The 20660-nt window shown below is 40.9% G+C and overlaps 1 protein-coding gene across 1 annotated transcript in view; it reads left to right on the top strand.

Annotated features, from left to right (window-relative positions):
- The window catches only part of FAM19A2 (family with sequence similarity 19 member A2, C-C motif chemokine like), a 453820-nt gene that overhangs the window by 279388 nt on the left and 153772 nt on the right, over positions 1–20660 (top strand). The window contains exon 2 of the mRNA XM_012810581.1: positions 18755–18861. Coding sequence (XP_012666035.1) covers positions 18756–18861 — 106 coding nt within the window. The 5' untranslated portion in view covers position 18755. The remainder of the gene's footprint in view (positions 1–18754; positions 18862–20660) is intronic.

Raw genomic sequence — 20660 nt, 5'->3', positions numbered from 1 at the left:
AAGAGCAGGAGGTAGCAAAGACCGGGAGGTAGCAAAGAGTAGGAGGTAGCAAAGAGCAGGAGGTAGCAAAGACCGGGAGGTAGCAAAGAGCAGGACTCCCTTTCAGGGCCGGCATTCTAGCAGGGTGGCAAGAACACAGTGACGTTGTTTACAGGTCCTTCCAGACCCCAGAGAAGGAGTCAGGCCTGGGAGAATGGCAGGTGCTATCTCTCTAGAACTGGAACACCACTGAGAGCCAGACTGACACATATGATGTGAGTACCATGATAATGGGCCAGATCGCCTAAAATTTTTTATTCCAAATTCTAGGTCTGACTGTAACGACTGGGTTGAGGTTGGAGTTTAAAGGAGAAGGAGACAGGTTCTGGCCTTGGAAAACTGCTTTTTCCCTATCCATATTCTATCTCAGATATTAACCAGTGATTTGTCATTATGAATGATGGGAGTTATTTCTGGAGTTAGATGCACTCCACTGGTTGTATGTACCAGGTTCCTCTCTGATTAGTTCTGATGATTGAGTGAAGACAGGAGCTTTAGAAATGCTGTCTAACTTACCTGGTGGAGGGGGAATCCTGAAAGGTGAGGAGAACCAGTTTGCCTCCTGTTCTTTGCTTCTTGGAGGGAACATCAGTGCTGTAGTTCTTCATAGTCAGACAGTGGAAATTGAGGCCACTGGGACATGCATGATCAGCAGCCAGGTCACTGGTGTGAGTGGAGAAGTGATGCCTGTAACCCCTTCTAGCAGAGAGCCCCAGATCATTTCATTATGTGGCATTCCAGCATCCCATGATTCATACCTTCTGAATAACATTTTAAGGTCATGGTCAGTTGGAGACTGCAAGCGCTAAGCCAGAATCAGCCTCACAGCAAAGGTGAGCTGGAGAGGCAGACGAGTGGTCCCCAGATGGTGCACAAATTGAATAATCTCCCCAAGTAGATCACAACTTAATTGCATTATCATTGGAACTTGATGTTCGTACAGTGTGGTGTCAGCAGATGGTGTCAGGGGTTTTGTGAACTCGATTATTTTTATACAGCCCTCAGTTCAGAAGATGCAGAGCTGAGCTATGGTAGAGGAACAAGAAAGGAACAAAGCTGCCCTGTGCCCTGGCAGGGTGACGTCCTTCTGCCTTTGTGCAAAATAGCAACACTGTAAAAGCCAAGAATCCTTTCTCTACTCCGCATCTGGAGCGTGACATGCCCACGAGTATCACTGTAGGGGGAGACGGTGGAAGAAACAAGGAATTTGTAATCAGAGGGCCTGGACATGGGCCTCAAAGCTCTCACTGTGGGTGTGTCTCTACCAGGCAGGTCACTCCACCTCTCTGAGCCTCAGATTTCTTATTTTTATAATACAAATAACAATATCTTACTCATTGTGTGGTGTTGTGCTTGTGAAAACATTTTTTTTTCACATGAAAGAGGTTTATAAAAATAAGAGACTAATTCTAGACGCTTCCTACAGGAAAAACAAACAAAATTATTTAGCAGTATTATCTTTTACTTCTCTAATTAAAAAAAAGAACTTGGCTGAATTTTAATAATGGAATGGAGTAGAAAACTCAGAAGGGGAGCAGAGCACTAGGTTTGAAATGTTTGTTTCTATCTTATTTAGCTTAGATGGTAATTATCTTTGATTTCTCCTGTCTTCTCTCTCTCTCACTTAAGTTATCCTCCCTCCTCTGGTTAAAATCCTCCTTGTCAGAGTACAAGCCTAGTCTTTACGAGACCCAATTCATGCTGGTAGCCCAGAGAACATATTTTTGTCACATTTTCTTTTGTGCTTACATGGAGTTCTGCAGTGACTTGTGAATAGTATAGCGAAGTCTTCATGGAAAAAACTCTGCACTTTATTGATAAAAATCTTCTTATTTAGATTCTCAAGATTTTAGGGTATTTTGGTCAAAAATAATTCTGAGAAATGCAACCCATCTAATGTTGAGAGAGTCATCCATGGTGTCCCACTAAAAGGGAGTTTACTACATGTATCTGAAATTGCATGTCTGTAAAGAGCATCTTCTGTGTATGTTCAATGGAAAGAGTCATGCTGTTGTGTGAACTAGGGGCAAATACGTTACTCAAAGAGCTTGTTTTCTTTGGGGGTGTTTGGTTATCAAATGATGAGAGGGTCTGTACAGATCTCTCACCTTTCAGCAGGTGTCCTCTGCACCTCTTGGTGCTCCCATAGGAAGGGCGGGACACTTGCATGTGGCCATCAGCATCCTCTATATTCTGGATCCATCGCTCCAGGTTTACCTCCAGTACTGTTTTGTAGACTTGAGAGTAGAACCGACCATAGTGACTGGTATTCCTGCAGGCTCCACCAGGCTCCCAACTCCACGTCTTTCCCCAGACTGTTTTCTTGGCTTGAAGTACGTTCATTACTATCTCCGCTCATTAAAATATGACCCATACATCAAATTTTAGTTCAGCATTTATTAAGGACCAACGTAGGGTCAGAAATAGCCAGGGTTCTACAAATGTGCTATCTAATGAGATTACAAAGACCACAAAAGAGCTGGTGTTCAGATAAATGTGTCCAGTCTATCCCGAGTTTTTCCAAAAGAATTTGAGAAGATCCAAAGGTTGAGCTGGGTTAAAGTGATTTGCTTCAGTTTATATAACCAGACTTGAGTGCAGATGTGATTAAGAATCGAACTTGGAATTCTGGCACTTTGCCACATTTTCCAAAATTTCATGAGGGCACCTTTTGACTTGGTTCTCTTTCTCGACCATGATAATTCTTTATTTTACATTCGTGCATCATTCTCTTATGTGATCTCACAAATCTTACTTTTATTCCTTTGTAGGAAGGAAGGAAAAAACTGGGGCTTACTAATCTTGGTATCCTGTACAGCGTCCACCAAAGGGCCTTCATAAAATAAACACTCAATAATAGCTACTTTGAATGAACATACGGTATTTCTTCCAGCCAAACTTTGAGTAAGCAGCTGCATTTACCTTAAGTCTGCCTGACAGCAAGTGTGTCTGTAGTAGCTTTTTAGTAATTACCATGTTCCAAAGATGCATGTCTAAGAAACAACGCTTTGAGTGTGTGACTTTAGGCTAAGTGTTTTTCTGAATTTAATTAAGAGATGCCATTATATTCTTTTCTTTATGGAAATCAATGAAAAGCAAACAATATATTATCACAAACTTATAATCTGCTTATTAGCTGAAAGAAGAGTTTTTTGTTTACTGCCTTGTCATTAAACAAACCTTAAATTAAGAATTTACAACTTTAAACAGAATGTAGGCTTTGTATATGCGGAAACCTTGGTTGTCATTCTCTCAGCCATGTTCCCAGTGGTTAGAGTAACAGAGGGTGTTTAATAATATTTGCAGAATGATCAGTTGGCCTGTAGTTTCATTAGGTGATGAACTTTTGGCTCTTTAAACAATATGTTGCTAGGATTAAAGCTTGTGAGACACTTTTACATAGGTGATGTATTTTGATCCCTGCAACAATCCTGTGTATTAAGACAAGAAGTATTCACTTCCTTTTACAAAATAATCCACTGAGGCTCAGAGGGATTAAATGATTCTACAGATCTTCTACCCAAGCAGGTGGTCAACTCTTGGATCCAAGTATTCCTGCTCCAAATCTTGTGTTCTTTCTGTGTCATCATGTAGTCGGCAGAGGAGATAAACACAGAATCAGACATCAGCAAGGGAGATCAAGGTCAGCACTTTGGAAGGTGCTTTCTGGAAAGTTAGACTCAATACATTTGGAGTTAGGCATCTGAAGTGTGTGACTAGCATGGAATCAATGGCTCTGCACTCAGTGGAAGAGTCTGCCTACCAGCCAGTTCTGAATTGTCCTCTAAGCCTTAACTGAGGAGAAAGGCTGGGTGCAGCCCTTCCATTCTGCTTTTATTCTCTTTGCCTCCATTTGCCAGCTTATCTGAACCATAAGCTATCTAAGGCCTCAGGATTTTACTGAAGTCTTCTAAGTCTCCCTTTGTCCTCTGCGGTTTTTGTTCCTTCCCACTGGAGAGAGACAGCTGACGTCACTGGTACTTTTATGCTTTGTCCTTTATTGTTTTCCACTTGATGCCAAAGTGCAGATGCTCTGATTGCTACTTCCAGCTTAAGACATCTGTTTTCCACTGGGTCCTTTTCTTTCATTCATTCACAATTATAATCTTTATGTGCTGCTGCTAAAGTATAGAGTGGAAAGATCAGACCCTGCCCTTGCAAGAACAAATACTCTGCTTTTAGCCCCTGTGTTCTCCTGTGGAGGGCAAACGTAGTTTTGAGTTGTATTCATGCACTAAATGTCATATCTAATGACTGTAAAATACTCTTGTCAGTACGGTTACTTGATGAGACAGGACTTACTTTAAGTCTAAGACTAGGCACAATTTTCAGTGGTAGCAAAAAAGCAACACAGGAGAAAGAACCAATTCATCAGAGGTTATTTTTGTCTTTATTTGCTGTCTTCCAACTTTGCTAATTTTTTTTTTTGTTTGTTTCCTGATCCAAGTCAGAGTTCATAGTTTATGACTAGAAAGTGCCATCTTTCCTAAAGAAAAACCTGCTCAGAAACATGATGGCTCCAACACGAACCTGCAAACCTGCATCTCAGATGATATTTGGCACACAGAGTGTTCCTGAAAATAGGATTTATTGAGAAAATTTAAAGATGAAGAGATTTAAGATATAATTCTAGATTTCTGGCTCTTCATGGAAAATGGGAGTATGAAGCTCTTCTTCCCAGCTTTTCTCACCCGGCTGGAGCTGAGAGAGTCCTGGAGGTGAATTAGGTAGTTTGAACCCTCACTTCATGGATTCACCTGCCTGGGTCCTGCTGGTCCCATCCCAGTGCTGGCTCTGCCACTTCCTCACTTTAACTTTGCAAACATGGTCTTGTACCTAAAAAATCCCAAAACTGTACCAAGAGACTCTGAGAACTGATAAACAAATTCATCAAAGTCTCAGGATACAAAATCAATGTACATAAATCAGTACAATTTCTATATCATGATACCAGTCAAGCTGAGATTCAAATCAAAGACTCAGTGTCATTCATTATAGATACAAAGAAAATAAAAAATCTAGGAATATGCTTAACCAAGGACTGAAAGATCTCTACAAGGAGAACTATGGAACACTGAGAAAAGAAATTGCAGAGGATGCAACAAATGGAAAAACATATCATGTTTATTGATTAGCAGAATCCACATCATTAAAACGTCCATGCTATCCAAATTGATTTACATATTCAACCCAATCCTCATCAGATTACCAATGTCATACTTTACAGACCTCAAAAAAATAATTCCAAGCTTTGTTTGGAACCAGAAAAGAGAAGCCGAAACAATCTTGAGCAAAATGAACAAATCTGGAGGCATTACATTTCTGATAGTAACCCAATCAGCATGAGGTCAGTACAGAAATAGAGAGAAAGAGCATTGGAACAATAGAGAGAACAGAGATATAAAACCATTTACCTACAGCCAACTGGTCTTTGATAAAGCAGACAACAGTGTACACTGGGAAAAAGAATCCCTATTCAATCAATGGTGCTGGCAAAATTGGATCGCCACATATACAAGAATGAAACCTATCTCTCACCACTCACAAAAATTAACTGAAAATGGTTAACAGATTTAAATGTAAGGCACGAAGCAATGAAAATTCTAGAGGAAAATGGAAGAAACACTCTTTTAGATACTGGCTTAGGTAAAGGGTTTGTGAAAAAAATCCCAAAGGCAATTGCAGCAACAACAAAAATAAATAAATGGAATTTGAATAAATTAAAAAGCTTCTGCATAGCTGAAGGAAAAATCAACAGAGAAAGTAGACAACCTCCAGAATGGACGAAAATATTCTCAAGCTCTGCATCTAATATAAGGGCTAGTAGACCAGAATCTACAGAGGACTCAAGCAAATCAGCAAGGAAAAAACAAACAACCCTGTTAAAAATTGAGCAAAAGACATGCACAGACACTTTTTCGAAAGAAGATAGAAAAATGGCCAATATACATGAAAAAGTGCTCCGTGTCACCAGTCATTGGAGAAATGCAAACCAATGCCACAAGGAGACCTTCCTAAACCTAGTTAGAGTGGCTTTTAATAAAAAGTCCCAGAGCAACAGATGCTGATGTGGGAAGAAAGGAATGTTTGTGGACTGTTGGGGGACTGCAGTTAGTACAGACAAAATAAATTTAAACATGCATCACCCCCAGTAACTCGCCATTTCCTCTCCTTCCCCCTCCTCATAACCTCTATTTTACATCATCTCTCAATGAATTTGTCTCACATAATCGTACCGTAGTTGTACTTTCCTGTCTGGCTTATTTTTAAGATTTGTTTGTTTTGTAGCATGTATCAAAATGTACTTTCTTTATCAGGTTGAACAATATTTCACTGTTTGTTTAGAGCACAATTTGTTCATCCATTCACCGTGTTACCTATTTTAATGTGATTCGGTAAGAAGTCTGATTTGTAGACTGGTAAACAGCTTAGAAAGCATTTTCATGTTCATTGTACATCACAAGAGGTGTGTTAACTCAGGGATTACTGGTTAGATTGTTGCTAAACTGCAGTGGTGTCTGGTACAGCTGTTTTGTGAAATATTCCACCTGATGTATCTTAAATTATTGTTCCCAGCAGTTGAAGTGAGAGCGTATAAATTGGGAGGAAATAGGTCTGTAGGTTTTCAGAGAATATGAAATCAGAATGGCTCTATTTGGGGCCGGCCCTGCATCCCCCTGTAATGCAGGGCTTTCCTCTACTCAGGGTGTTCTATGGGCCATTTCTCTAAAATAGAGTTAGGTAATAGGCTTCCCCCAGCACCTTGGGACATAATTTCACAATATAATACATTTCTCAAGATTGCACATTTAACCACTTGACTGCTGCTTTGCAGAGCGATTGTACAGCACAGGAACACGTCTGCATCACTGGGGGAACCAAATTCATCTGTAAGGAAAATGTCAGGGGAGGAAAAAAGCAGCTGGTGGCAAAGAGAAGGTAGAGTTAGTGCGTGTTATGTGCCTGATTTTATTCCTAAAGGAAAGTAAGTCTAAGATACTGGGAAGGGTAAACAGAGTGAGATTTTAAAAGGAACTGAAATCTCATTGCAAAAGGAATGCACCAGAAAGCAACACACACAGAGGCTTCTGCAGGGCAGGTGCACAACACAGGATGCTGTGTCTTTGCTTCCTGAGCAGTTGAGTGCCCAGTTACTTGAGCTGTTAGCTGAAAACCGAGTTTGGTACTTTGTTGTATTAAGATCTTCTGAGGATCCTCTCTTCCCTCACAGACAGCTCATCAGCAGGTGTTCTGCACCAACATCGGCACATACAGCACTTATAAAGTGAAGCTATAAAAACGTGTGGCTGCCAGCATCACTGTGTCTCTCATTGTGCCTTAGCAAGTAGCTGTGCTTGGGGGTTTGATGCTGCTGTATAAGACTGTCAACTAAACTGTTCCTTTTATTCTACTTTACTTGTTAGAGACAAGGTCTTGCTCTGTCACCCAGGCTGGAGTGTAGTAGGGTGATTGTAGTTCACTGTAGCTTCAAACTCTTAGGCTCAAGTGAGCCTTCTGCGTCGGCCTCTCAAGTAGCTGGAACCACCTGCCATCCTCAGATAATCCTTCTTATTGTTTAGACATGGTCCTCACTGTGTTGTTCAGGCTGGCTTTGAACCCCTGACCTCACCTGGTCTTCTTGCCTCAGCCTCCGTTGTTATCAAGATTACAGGCATGAGCCAAAACACCCAGCTCTTGAATTCCTGCTCTTATCGAGAAGTGTTAACTCTGGTGAATGTGATTAAACCATCTCTCCATGGACTCCTTCCTACCAGATTCTTTTGAAGACACAGGATGGCCAGCTTTGTATCTCAGGTTGTTTCCTTCCGTGACGTCTGTGGTCAGGTTGCAATGTGTCAGCGTCTCTGCCTTCCATGGGATGGTGGATGGTTACAGAGTCGGATGCACACTGCAGCTCTTCCGTTCACTCACCTCTGAGAAAAGCCTGGGCTAAGTGCACGTTTTATATCGTGATGGCATATTGACCAAGCTGGAGGGCTGAACTCACCAAGAGAAAAATCCTTCCTATCTCTACCTATAGTCACAGTGAAAATAAACTGTCTTCTTGGACTACAAACTTCATCCTAACAATGTTAGAGGTAATTTTCCATCATTCTCACTCATTTTTTTCAGTCTTACCCTGTCGCTCTCGGTAGAGTGTCATGGCATCATAGCTCATAGCAACCTCAGACTCTTGGGCATGAGAAATCCTCTTGCCTCAGCCTCCTGAGTATCTGGGACTACAGTGCCCTCCACAACACCTGGGTGATTTTTTCTGTTTCTAGTAGAGATGGGGTGTCGCTCTTGCTTAGGCTGGTCTCCAACTTCTGAGTTCAAGGGATCAGTGGACAGATCTCCAAAAGTGCTGGGATTGCAGGTGTGAGCCGCTGCACCCAGCTCACTCTCACTCATTTCTTCACTCCTTTGCTGGCGTGAAGGAGGAGGAGCTGAGCTGAAGGGGATTCCTTCTGTGCCTCGTCTCCTAAGAGAACAGGTGCACCAGAGCAAAAGGTATCGAAGTGCAGAACTAGTCCCAGGGGGACAGAGGGAAGAAATATTCAGAAATGGTTCCTTTACCACAGATGATTTGCATTAATAGCTATAAAAGCCTTGTTAAAAAAAAGAGTGAAAATATTTTGTTATGAAACCTGCATATGAAGCGTAGATCTTAGTTATAGAGCTCTCTCTTTTACCATATGTAATCACAACATTAAATACTAAGTTTGTGATTTATGAAAGGCTACTTCTAATTGTGACCATAGAAGGCTACACACTGGAAGTTTTCTTTCATGCTCTATTTAGTGATACTCCACCCAGCAGTTGAGAATGTAGCCCTGTCTGAGTGCACAGCGGTGGGTGCTCTCTGGACGGTCTGTGTCTGCAGAGCATCTGCCTGTCCCCTACCACCTGCCACATTGTCACCCAGCATCGTCTGTTGCCAAGGCAGGAGGAAGTAAATCCAAGTCTCTACTCCTGTTGGTACTTTTGTCTGAAGTTTTCATAGGAGAGGAGATGAAATATAAAAGATTTTCTGTTACCAGAACTTAATTATCCAGTCCTTTCTTTTAGAAACCATCAAGATTTGGTAGTACTCAAGCATTTCATATTAAATTGCATCAACTAGGCTTGCTTCGAATTTGAATAGTTTTTGTATATTTTAAATTTTGGTTCAATTAAACTCAAATTGGCTGATGGCTTATTGTTTGATAGCATGTATATCTGGATACCGTGGTTCAGTCTGAAATCTTATCTTTGGTCATCCCCTAGTACCGTACTGCCTTTTACTTACTTTCTTTCGGAAGAACATATTTGGATCCTGTTCATAATTTTAAAAAATAAGTAAACACATGGTAAGGAGAGTGGCACTGAATACAAAACAGAAATGCAGGGAAAATGAAGTTTAAGGTGAATACTGTGAAATGAAAAGAGATGCAGATTTGAATGATGGATGCACTGCCTCCCAGCGCTGCAGTCAGCGGGAAACGGTGAAATACCTCACCTGGGCATGTAAGGATGAAAGACCTGCATTTAATGTTGCTTTTTGGATACTTGTGGTGCTCCTAGGACAGACATAGAACATAATCAGCTGCTTATTCCTCTCAGAATAAAGAAGTTAATCCCAGGAGCACTTCTAGCGACTGTGTCGTAGCTAATGTTCACTTACGCTGCTTACTAAGTGACAAGATCTGTGCTGGGAGCTTTACACAAATCAGCTCAGTGAGGCGGGCACTTGAGCATAACTAGCGTGTGTTTACCAGCTAGTATGTAACCATGCCCCAACCCCCGTGTCTGACTTTAAACCCTGTGCTCTTAGTGGTCAGGTTACACTAAATTTGCTATGTTTTTAACTGGAATAAGCAATTCAGAATCTTCTCAATTGGCCAGTAGGATAGTAGCCAAATTAAAGGTATAGTTTTTATCCATCTGGTATGAGAAAAGTATTGATTAAAGAACAAATGAAGATTTCATGATTTTAATCTCTATATCCTCTAGAAAAGTCTAAGCTTGCTTTTCCTCAGACGGGCTCAATTACACATAGAAGTCAATATTTGTGTCTTGCTAAAATAATATAATTAAAAACTAGGGTAAGGCTGGCAATTTGCATTAAAATTATGTGACATAATTAACTGGGAATTTCAGGTCGACTACATTTTAAATGGACATCTTGTATTTTATCTAGCTACCCTACCTAAGGTGGTCACTTCTGGGGTAGCAGTTCCTTTTGTTCTAACCTCAATAGGCTGGTGTCCAGTGGTCCAGGGGTACTTTGCTGTGAAAGTTTTAACTCACCATCCACCAGATCACGTGGTATGTACAAATGGTAATTGGTGCGCCATTTAAACCTTGATCGTCTGGTAGCCCATAGGGCATAGTTCTGGGTACCATAGTATTTCCTTTTTCAGTGTCATGGCAATGAGGTGATTTTCTTTTGAAAATTTTCTAGTTAACTAAGAACTAGCTCTTAATTTATCCTTTTCTTAAAAGGCACCCTTGTCTAAATGCACAAGTGCCTTTAGGACTCCCTACCGAGGATGTGGAATGTTGTTCACGCCCCAGTGGGACGAGCGCTGAACCAGGAGGCGGAAGGTCTGGACCGGGGACTTGCCTCTGCCACTTCCTACGCATCTTCAAATTATTCTTTCAGATTCTCATATGTAATCTGGGGATACCAATATATGAAGAGATTAAAGAATTAATGTAAGGGTTGAGTGAGATACTAAGTGAGCCAGCATGTTTCGACGTGTAAAACTAGGAAAAACACACATAGTGATATTACTGACCCTGCCGGCATGCTGAGCTCTGTGCATCACATGGGGGGCATTCCTGGGGATCCCAGAGTGCTATGCGGTTTTAGATTTGACATCTATTCTCTGATATCCCAGTATCAACATTTATGTGGCAGAACCATCGGAAGACACTGTTTATCAGTCAGCTGTGCTTCCATTTTTAACCCATTGCTCTATATTCTTACTTTTTGATTTGGTAGACTTAGGGTAGTTTCCTAGAAGACAGCTTCAGTTCTCACCTATGATTGAAACATGTAAGCTTTTTACATTTATTGTTCAAAGACTTTTTATTTACCTTTTGTTCTTAGCCAAGAGGTTATATTCCAGATATTTTATTTTAGAATTATTACAGCTACACACACATTTTGGTTACATAATTTGTGCTTGTACATTTTAAGTCAAAGTTATAAGTGTGCCCTTTGCCCAGAATGTGTGCACTGTTCCCCATGAGGTGTGACCTGAACCCAACCCCTCTTCTCACCTCCCACCTACTTGGTTTCCTTTGAGTTTGCTTCCATGTGTATACATGCTTAACAAAATTGGTGTAGATGCAGCGTACCTCATACATTATTAATATTAATAATGTGTAAAATAGCTACAGTTTATGAGTGTCTACTTATGCCTGACTTTGTGTTAAATGCTTTAAAAATGTTATCTGTCCTTTACAATGATTCTACCATTGAATAATAGTATTCATGCATTTTCTGTGTGTGCATTGAGACTCAAGTTATCAGCAGACTTGACAAATTTATTTAAGAATTGTGTGTTAGAGCCCAGGATCATGTTGAGGCAGGTGTTTCTGGTTTATAAACCCATGCTCTGAGAGAAGGACCTTTTAGAGAAATAGTAATATCTCTGAGGTATCATATATCTTTCTTTTGGGTTCAAACTGTCACATGATTTCTTGTTTATTATAATGACATTTCTGTTGGAAAAAATAGACGACATTGCCATTTTATAGATAGATGGGAGGGCAGGTAATTCACTTGTAATGATGGATACACAGTGATAAGGCTCAGCCTTCATCATTCCAGGTGTTGCTCTAGTCCTCCCATAAATATTAAATGATTGCTCTATTGTGGCTTTATGGTGTTTTGTGTGTTTGGGATATTAGACTTGGAGCTTTAGAATATTATAGGTTTCTGGAGAAATCATTCAAATGATAATCCATTTCTACGCCATGTCATTTCAATCTGTGGGTGGCAAAAGCATTTGTACGAATCTAACAATTTGGTGATACACAGCCAGGCATAAATCAACAGTGCTTCTGGGCTTCTGTACCCACCAAAATTGCAGCATTGTGGAGAAATGAATGGAAGCATAAAATTTGGGTGAAGGAAGTAGGTAATTGTGGTTCTTAAATGAGGCTTGTATTTGCTGCCAAGAAATCCTTAGGAACCACTAGAGCTTTCTTGGCAAAATCTCCAGGGTCAAATTCCTTACTAAACAGCATCCAAAATATAAATTGATTGCAAAACACTAATATATCAAATAAGTGAGCATTTTAAAGTAATTATTTCAATTCAGACAGATTTGAGAAACTGACCTGGATTCCATCGTCTGTGTTTTAAAGTTACTTAAGAGAACATGACCTAATTAGGCTAATCGTACGACTGGCATAGGGAAATGCAACTCTATAAACTTTTGATGATAATTTGTAAGATGAGAAATCTTCTATAGGGAAGTATTGATTAAAATAATGTGCTTTGTAAGTGTGGATTGAAATACTATCACGTGGTGATATTGGATATATGATATGAAATGAAAACAAAAAGAATAGTTATGAGAAAATAATGAAAATTAACTGCCTCAGTTTTTTTTTTTTTTTTTTTTTTTGGCTGGGGCTGGGTTTGAACCTACCACCTCCAACATATGGGGCTGGCGCCCTACTCCTTTGAGCCACAGGTGCCGCCCTGCCTCAGTTTTTGGATGATGTAACAATCAACATGGTGAGGACATGAGGACATGCATGAGTCACGTGACTGCCTGCTACATTTTTCCTCTATGTTCTTATACAAAGTAGATGCATGTGAGTCTGCTGTGATTTAATAGTTGTCTACACCATCTAATCTCTATTCTTTCGTCTATCTCAGTGCTGACTGCCCTACCTACCTCAAAATAATTGCTATTTCAGCAAATAGCTTAGATCTACTATAAGATCTCTAGGATCTTAAGATACTCTAAGATCTACTGTAAATCCTCTGTATTTATCAGAAATTGCTAGTCAGGTTGGCTGTTATTGGATTACAAGCAATAATAACACACTTAAGCTTGTGTCTCTCCATGTCCTATTTAGTAGCAGTATTGTAAAAATCTATCAGCAAGAACAAAGAGTAATTTAGTTTTGGAGGATACATTTTGTTTCTATAAAGATAAGGAAATTAAAATTAATAATAAGAATAATAAGTTACACTTGGGGAATGCTTTCATCTGCCCCGCTACTCATCATGTTTTTTGAACTCAAACATTAAGCTTCATAACTATCCTCACTTCGGTGTCTCTAACTTCTTTCATTCTTCTAGCTCTTGGCCTTCACCTCGTTCAGATCTATCTCGCCAGCCCCCTGCTTCTCTTCTCTGCAAGTTTCTTGAAAGAATAATCTATTTGTGGTTTCCAGTCCCCACCTCCCACTCAGTGCTCCTTCCCACTTCATCTGCCATCATTCAACCAATATGTACACTGTTCTTGACATCAGCATTCCTAGTTGCTGAACAGAACAGAAATTTAATTTTTTTTGGTTAAAGGAAGTAATAAAACTTCTCCATTTAAAAGACTCACCTCTTTTCTTGTGATTATAAAATCAATGCACGTCTTCCTTCATCTCTTGGAGTTCCGTGATCCAGGCGGTGTTCCACCTGCCAGCACAGCGACTAACCGGCAGCATCCTGGCCCTCATAGATGTTGCATTTTTAATGGGAAGAAGAAGACAATAACATTTGCACAAATGAATAAAGGATGTCGAGAGAGAAAGACCGCAGGGTGTGTCTCTCTGGACCCTGGAGGACAGGGGGCTCTGGACGTCTGTGGAGGAGATTATGTAAAACTGAGCACTATGCAGGGACAGGAGGAAGAGCCTTCCAGGCAGAGGGAACATTCAGTACAAGGCCTAGAGCAAGCCTGGCAGAAAGGACGGAGGGGAGGCCCATGCAGCTGAAGCAGGGGGCGTGAGGGACCTCAGATGTGGAGTGAGGTCAGAGAGGTCGAGAGGGAAATGGTGTCTGGCTTTGTCTCCGTGAGAAAGTTAGATAACAAAATCTCTCATTTCAATGAGTAGGTAAATTCTAAGATTTTAAACAAATGGTGGAGCTGGAGGGGTCATATGATCTGATTTACATTTCATAAAGATCTGTCTGGTCCCTGTAAGGAGAAAGGGCACTGGCCTTATCAGCTGGAATATTCTACCCTAAGGGTTGATTTCTGTATTAGATTCTGTGCCCTGGGATTAGCTAACACCAGGTTTGTCTGAATGTTAGGTCAGTGTACATAAATCTTCTAAAAAGACCTAAGAATGTATTTGCCTTACAGAACCTTTCTTTCCACAGAAGTGTCTTAAGCTCCAAGGGAGGCCAGGTGCTTCCAGGTTCCAGCTTCCAGGCCCCTGTTCCTATCTCCTGTCTGTATTGGGCTCCTCATGCTTTTTTCTCCCCACATTTGGGTCTGTACACCAGTTAAATTTACTTTCTCTTTTTATGGGGAAATGATTGTTCTTACAGCACACAGGGCTTATAATTCTTGCCTCTTTTTTTTTTTTTCATAATTAAACGCATTTTTAACATTAGTGGGTGGGGAAAGATTTCAAATAACCCCAAAGTCTGAATCTCTTGCATGTAACAGAAGCATGTGGCACAGCAGTGACGAGTGGGAGGCAGTCCAGGAGATTTAATCGTCACCCTGCACACTGACAGCTTTCCACTGCAGCATCCTCCCTGCCAAGGGGACCATCACTCAATTCTCCCCCTTCCCAGCGACCCGCTGCTGCTGGGGGAGCAATTTCAAGGTTTCGTCTTCTCTGTGTGTTTCTCCTTCAGTTTCCAGTTTCTTTTCACTCGGTTTTTGCTCTTGTAAAATTCACTTAAATTTTGCTGTTTTTACAGATGAATGTGACAATTCCAAGATGTGCTAGAAATTTTTAAACTGGGACCTGGTGGTTAGCAAATAGAGTGAGGGGGAAAGTCCCTTCCACATGCGATCTGGTACAAGGTCAAGAAGAAATGTACCCTTCAGATTTTTCCCTTGAAGGGGAAAGAGAAAATTGTCCCTTTGTCAACAGTCCTCTGTCACTGCATCACATGTCACTATGCCCAAACTTGGCTGTTACTAAAAATCAGAACGAGACGCTTTCAGAACCGGATTGTCCCCTTCTCATGTTCTTCTCAATTTCCCACACCCGTTCTCCTTTCTCTCTCTCTTCCTGTTTGTTCTCTCCTAATTTCATTTTAGGGGTATGACGCGTACTTGCACCCCCTCTTATTGACAGCTACCCAATATACTTGGCCAGAAGGCACCAGCAGCACTCCCCAGATACTTACTAGTCTCTAAGCTGGACTCGGGATTAGGCCCTGTGCTGTTCACAGGCACCTGCGGTGTGGTCTTTGTCTTTGGGACTCATGTATGAGAGTGATGGAAGGAGGTAGGAAGTGGATTGTGACCCTGTGTCGAGTGTTTATTGTGCGTCGAGGACGGCACTCACCACAGCTTGGAGCAGACCCTGTGGGAGGAATCCCCACTTGCACCTCCAGGTCAGCCTGGGAGGCGAGATTTAGCTGGGAGCCATTAAAGATGTTTTATAGAATTAAAATATAGACCATGAGTGTGTGTGTGGACAGAGAGATGGGGAGGGATGGCATAAAGTAAGATTAGAGACATAGAAAAAGAACCAAAACTTTTTTTTAAATTCCACTATAATATTTTTATAACCCCCTGAGGATTCTGACTTTTTTTTTTGTTTCCTGAGCATAGAAGGGAATCATGTGAAGAGTTTAAGTAAGGATGTCTCAAAATCATAGGTAGCTTTTTGGCTACAGCATAAAGTCAACATTACTTACATTCATCACACTCAGTCAACAATACTTATCGGGCACTTAGCAATAAGTACTGCACATAAAGAAGGTAACGAAAAGGCAGACATAGCAGCTGGCATCCGGGCCGGAGGAGGGCCCTGTGGGCAGGAGTCCCGTGAGGACACTGTGGCCGTGGGAAGTTTTGGTGGTTTGAATTGCATATTGCACTGGGTAGATACAAGTGTACTCATGTAAGGCATATTCAGGGGTAATGCTGACACTCGTGGTGATTGACTGGATGGGAATCGAGGTGGCATGCGGGGTAAGAGCAGCAGTTGTTACAGCCTTCCAAAAGTTGACCTACGTTCTCCTTTCTTTCTTTACTGTGACAGCACAGCCTGGCAAATTTCTGGGCGTTTCTGTTTCCATGTGTCTAGTTATCAGCTCTGTCACTCCCTCGGGTGGGCACAGGATGGTGTGGAAAAAATGATGGGTCATTGCCCTTGGAGCAGAGGCCATTTGCTCTGGGAAAGTGATTATCAGGAACTATGCTAAGCAGCTCTTGCTGTCAGATGAGCAGCCCTTTCTGCTCCCATCTGGTACATAGTACAATCCAGTGGCAGGGACGGGCTGCACAAGGGGCGGGAGGGTGGTTGAAAAAAATGTGGACAAAGAGAAGAATCTTAAAACAAAGCTAACAGTAATGTTGCTGAGAGAGGAAACTAAGGCAATAGAATGGAAGATCTGAAATGGGCATTTGGCTTACCCAGAAGAATACTAACCTGGACTATTTACCTAAGAGGCTTCCTGAGCTATAGGTATCCTATGTTACTCCAGGAAGATTCCCAGAAAATGTGTCTTAAAAGGCATATTTAAGAATGTGCCTCTTGTTGAAAGTATCTGATTAAATTTGTTGCTCTCAGAATTTTCTAAGTATATCCCCCACTTTGTTTTTTAGTAATACGGCATTAACATTCTGCAAAACTGGTGCCTGACAGAATGCACGTAGGGGAATGCTGGCCTCGCTGAGTCATGATCAGAGTAAAGGTTTGTTTTTGCTATGCCCAGTGTTAAACCTGGACTGCTTGATTGAATCTTCATACCAGGAACACAAAGAACTATGTATTATTATCATCCTCATCTCATTGACAGTGAAGATACTCTGAGTTATGAAGTAATTTGCTTAAAATCACATAGCCGGTAAACAGGAAGTATGATTTTGAACCCAAACACTCTGATCTAAAAGCTCAAATAGCTATTCCATTATGTACCATCTTTGACATGTCACAAGACTGAGGTCCATGGGGAGTCTGCAGCTGTCGGTGCTGCTGAGATGCCTGCAGTCACCTTGTGGGTGAGGCTGGCCTCCCAGGTACAGACCAGTGGAGGGGCTGGGTATTTCACATCTTTTATCTCATATTACAACAGAAGGAACAGAAGCAGCAGATTGGGAAAAAGTAAAATTGTGTACAGGTCACATAATTAACAGCCAGTAGAGCTTAGACCCCAACCCAGACAGTCTGACTCAGGAGTCCAGGCTTATAAGTCATAATGTGGCCTCCTCAACATCTGAACTAATGTGCACAGCTTCCCCAAGCCTAGAAATGTTAACATATCTGTATATTAAAATACATGTATATTTATTTTTTTCATGCCTTTTATCCATGTGTTTGAAATTGTACAGCCATCATTGCTACCAGCAGCCAGTGAGTCATATTTCTGGATAATGGAATGGTTTGAAGTGAAGGTATAAGACAAAGAATAATTTAAGAGAATTCAGGAGAAAGAGGAATCAGGCAAGGTCAGAAAGTGACCCCAGGAAGTTGCATTAAACCTAGGGCAGGCAAGGGTGGGCAGGCAAGGGTCTGCAGGCCAGGCAGAAATGGAGTTCAGCACAGGATCTAACTCTGAAAGGCACCAGGCGACAGGGATATATTTTGTCTCCCTCATAAATAAATGCGGATGGATATGATTTCATATCAGTTTTGCTTATTCCTTAGCCATGCAAGAGTTCACGTAAGAATTTTAGGATTAGAAAATCTGGGGTTTGAATTTTCACTTTACCATTAAATGCGACCTTAGGAAAATTTCTAAATTTTGTCCTGTATGAGATGGGACGGACAAACCTCAGGCCACCTTTGTGCTGAGGAGCCGGTGAGACGTGTGTAAAGTGCAGGAGGAGTTGGGCGCTGACATTTCATTGAGGATAGCTCTCGTTCTCTTATAACAGTTTTTGGTTTCCTGAGTTTAAAGGGCTCCACTTGAAAATGTTAATTTGGCATTTTTCATTCTGTTTTTCCATTTTTCTCCCACTTCTGATAAAGTGCAGCAGAATGGATCCCAGCAGCACGGCGTTGCTGTGGTAGGACTGTGTGCACCAGACGGTGCAGGTCAGTTTACCGCCAGCTGCCTGGTGTTTGGTTTTTTCTTAAAAGCACATTAGAGATAATAGATTTGAAGTGACTTTATTCTGTGCAGGAATTCATCTAAGCAGTTTTATCTAAACTGTTTACCTTGACCATTTGAGTTGGCACTGAAGAAGAAATCTTTAGAAAATAAAGTAAATCATAAGGAGTCTATTTAAAGATTATTCAAATGACTGTACTTTGAGTTTTGTAAATAAGCTGAATCTACCTTTTATGAAGAGAAATATGGTAATACTTCCAACCTGCTTTGGGCCATTGTTAAATGGACCGATACTGACTAAACTGGACTTCGTGGACTTCTTCTGTCACATCAGTGTACCTTGGAAAACATTTATTTTTTTCTGCTCATACTGTCTATGTGAATAGCATTTTAAATACAAGAAATAAAATCTTGAGAAGTTAAATGGGGCAAGGGGTTCTAGAAGGCTTTAATGTTGCACAGTTATAATGGAAAGCAATGATTTCCCATACTTAGGATTTTTATTTTATTTTTTATTTTCAGGATGAGTAAGAGACAATTACAGAAAGCAACAAAAGGAAAACTGCTAATAATAATCTTCCTTGTAACCTTGTGGGGGAAAGTTGTATCCAGTGGCAACCATCATAAAGGTAAGCCGTTCTGTTTCCTTTCTCAACTATCTGTAGACTATAACTCCCATTCACGTAGACTGTTGTGTTCTGTTTCCACTGGTCCGTTAACTTTCACTAGGTACAGGTTTTCCCTGGCAATTCCCTTTAAGTAAAAATGCGGAGAGTTATTCTTAAGATGACTTTGGCAGGGAAACATGATATTTCCAGAATTACTTCCATTTCCGAAAATAGTGTTCAAAGTAAATGAAATTGTATCTCTGCCTCTCCTTTCCTTTCAAGATAGTGATGTTAAGATGTTAAAGATCAGTCCCAGATGGTGCTCATCCTCGTAAAGAGAGCATCTTGAATAATATGTGCGTTCTTAATACGTCTACATGTACATTTGCTGTTAGCGTTTTTTGTGGGTCATGTTCCTTTAGGTCAGAGTTCCACTTGGATCACCACTAACACTTCCCCAAGTATGGTGCTCCGCAGCCCCCGTCTGCTGTGGAACAGACTGAGAATGTCTGTTCTCTAAGTGGATTAAGCTCGACAGTGGAAAATTATGCTCTCTCTGGCCTCTTTCCTGGCCACAAGACTCAGTATAATGAATAGCTGCCTTTTCTAAGTGAATTAAAATGGGGCTATTTCTGAACTGTTCCTACCATAATCAAGTATTCATAACCTGAGAAGTCAATTTAGATTTTTCTGTGAAATATGACTTTACAATTCAATTCTCAGTCTACTTACTATAAAGGCTAGAGACTAGCAGGTTACTTTCTTATTCTATTTTTAGATGAAGGAAGAATTCAGACTGCCTTGAATCCTGTAACCTGCAAACTAGTTGCACACGTCCGTTTAATTAGCATTACACAGAACATTACCACCAGAGGGAGGAAAGGTGTGTGTGGGGACCGATGCCTGTAAGACAGACCTCTTCTCCTGTATTGAAAACCTAAAAGAAACATCTTGTAAAATGGAATTTTATGAAGAGTCCCTGTATTTCATAATCCTGTTTTCTGCCCACAGTGTGTGCACGTGTGTGCATGTGTGTTTGTATGTGTGTGTATAAACGTATTTTTTCTTCTTTCCTTTAATACAGCACACTGATCTACAAAGCACATTTTACATTCTCTTTAATGATTGTTTTCAGTGTAAAATTAAAAAGATGTCCAGGTGGATCCTCCCCGTGGCTCCAAATTGGCAACAGTGAACCAGATCTCAGAACAAAGTAGCACTAAATACCTTTTAAAAGAGCTACAAATGGCGGGGGTGGGGGGTAGGCCCTGCCTTGGGCCTAACAAGAGAACCATGCCATTGTTCTCTCCCCAGTGTTGGTGGCCCCAGGCCCTTCCCAGTCTATAAAAATGTACTTGAGAGAACTGGGAGAATTCACAGCAATTGTGGGTGTCTGCCTGGCACAGCAAATGTCCATTGTAAGGGCACTTTCCCATCTGCAAAGCCGCGCTGTGGGGATTGCCCAGGGTGCATATCCCGTGCATTCTCAGAGCTGCTCTGAAGAATCTGTAAGTTGAGTTGTGTTCTATGCTACCTGCAGAACTAGTATTTTTTATTACACCTTGCCAAGAAAATAGTGCTTAAACATAAGAAATTACACACTGTATCAGAAAATTTACCTAAATTGTCAAATGCAGTACATTATAGAAAATAGAGATTTTTTTAAACTTATTTTTCTGTTCCATTTCTACCATGCCAGTGCTATTTTGGATGAAGATTTTATGAAAGGTCTCTCCCACTTCTCTCCTTCCTACTTTCCCCTTGCTTCCTTTTATTCTTCCTTTCTTTATACTTTCTGTAGAAAATGCCCTCTTTGTTTA

Source organism: Otolemur garnettii, unplaced genomic scaffold (assembly GCF_000181295.1).
Source record: "Otolemur garnettii isolate 467f Iridium unplaced genomic scaffold, OtoGar3 scaffold00138, whole genome shotgun sequence".
NCBI classification, from domain to species: Eukaryota; Metazoa; Chordata; class Mammalia; order Primates; family Galagidae; genus Otolemur; species Otolemur garnettii.
This window is presented reverse-complemented; position numbering and strand designations above follow the sequence as displayed.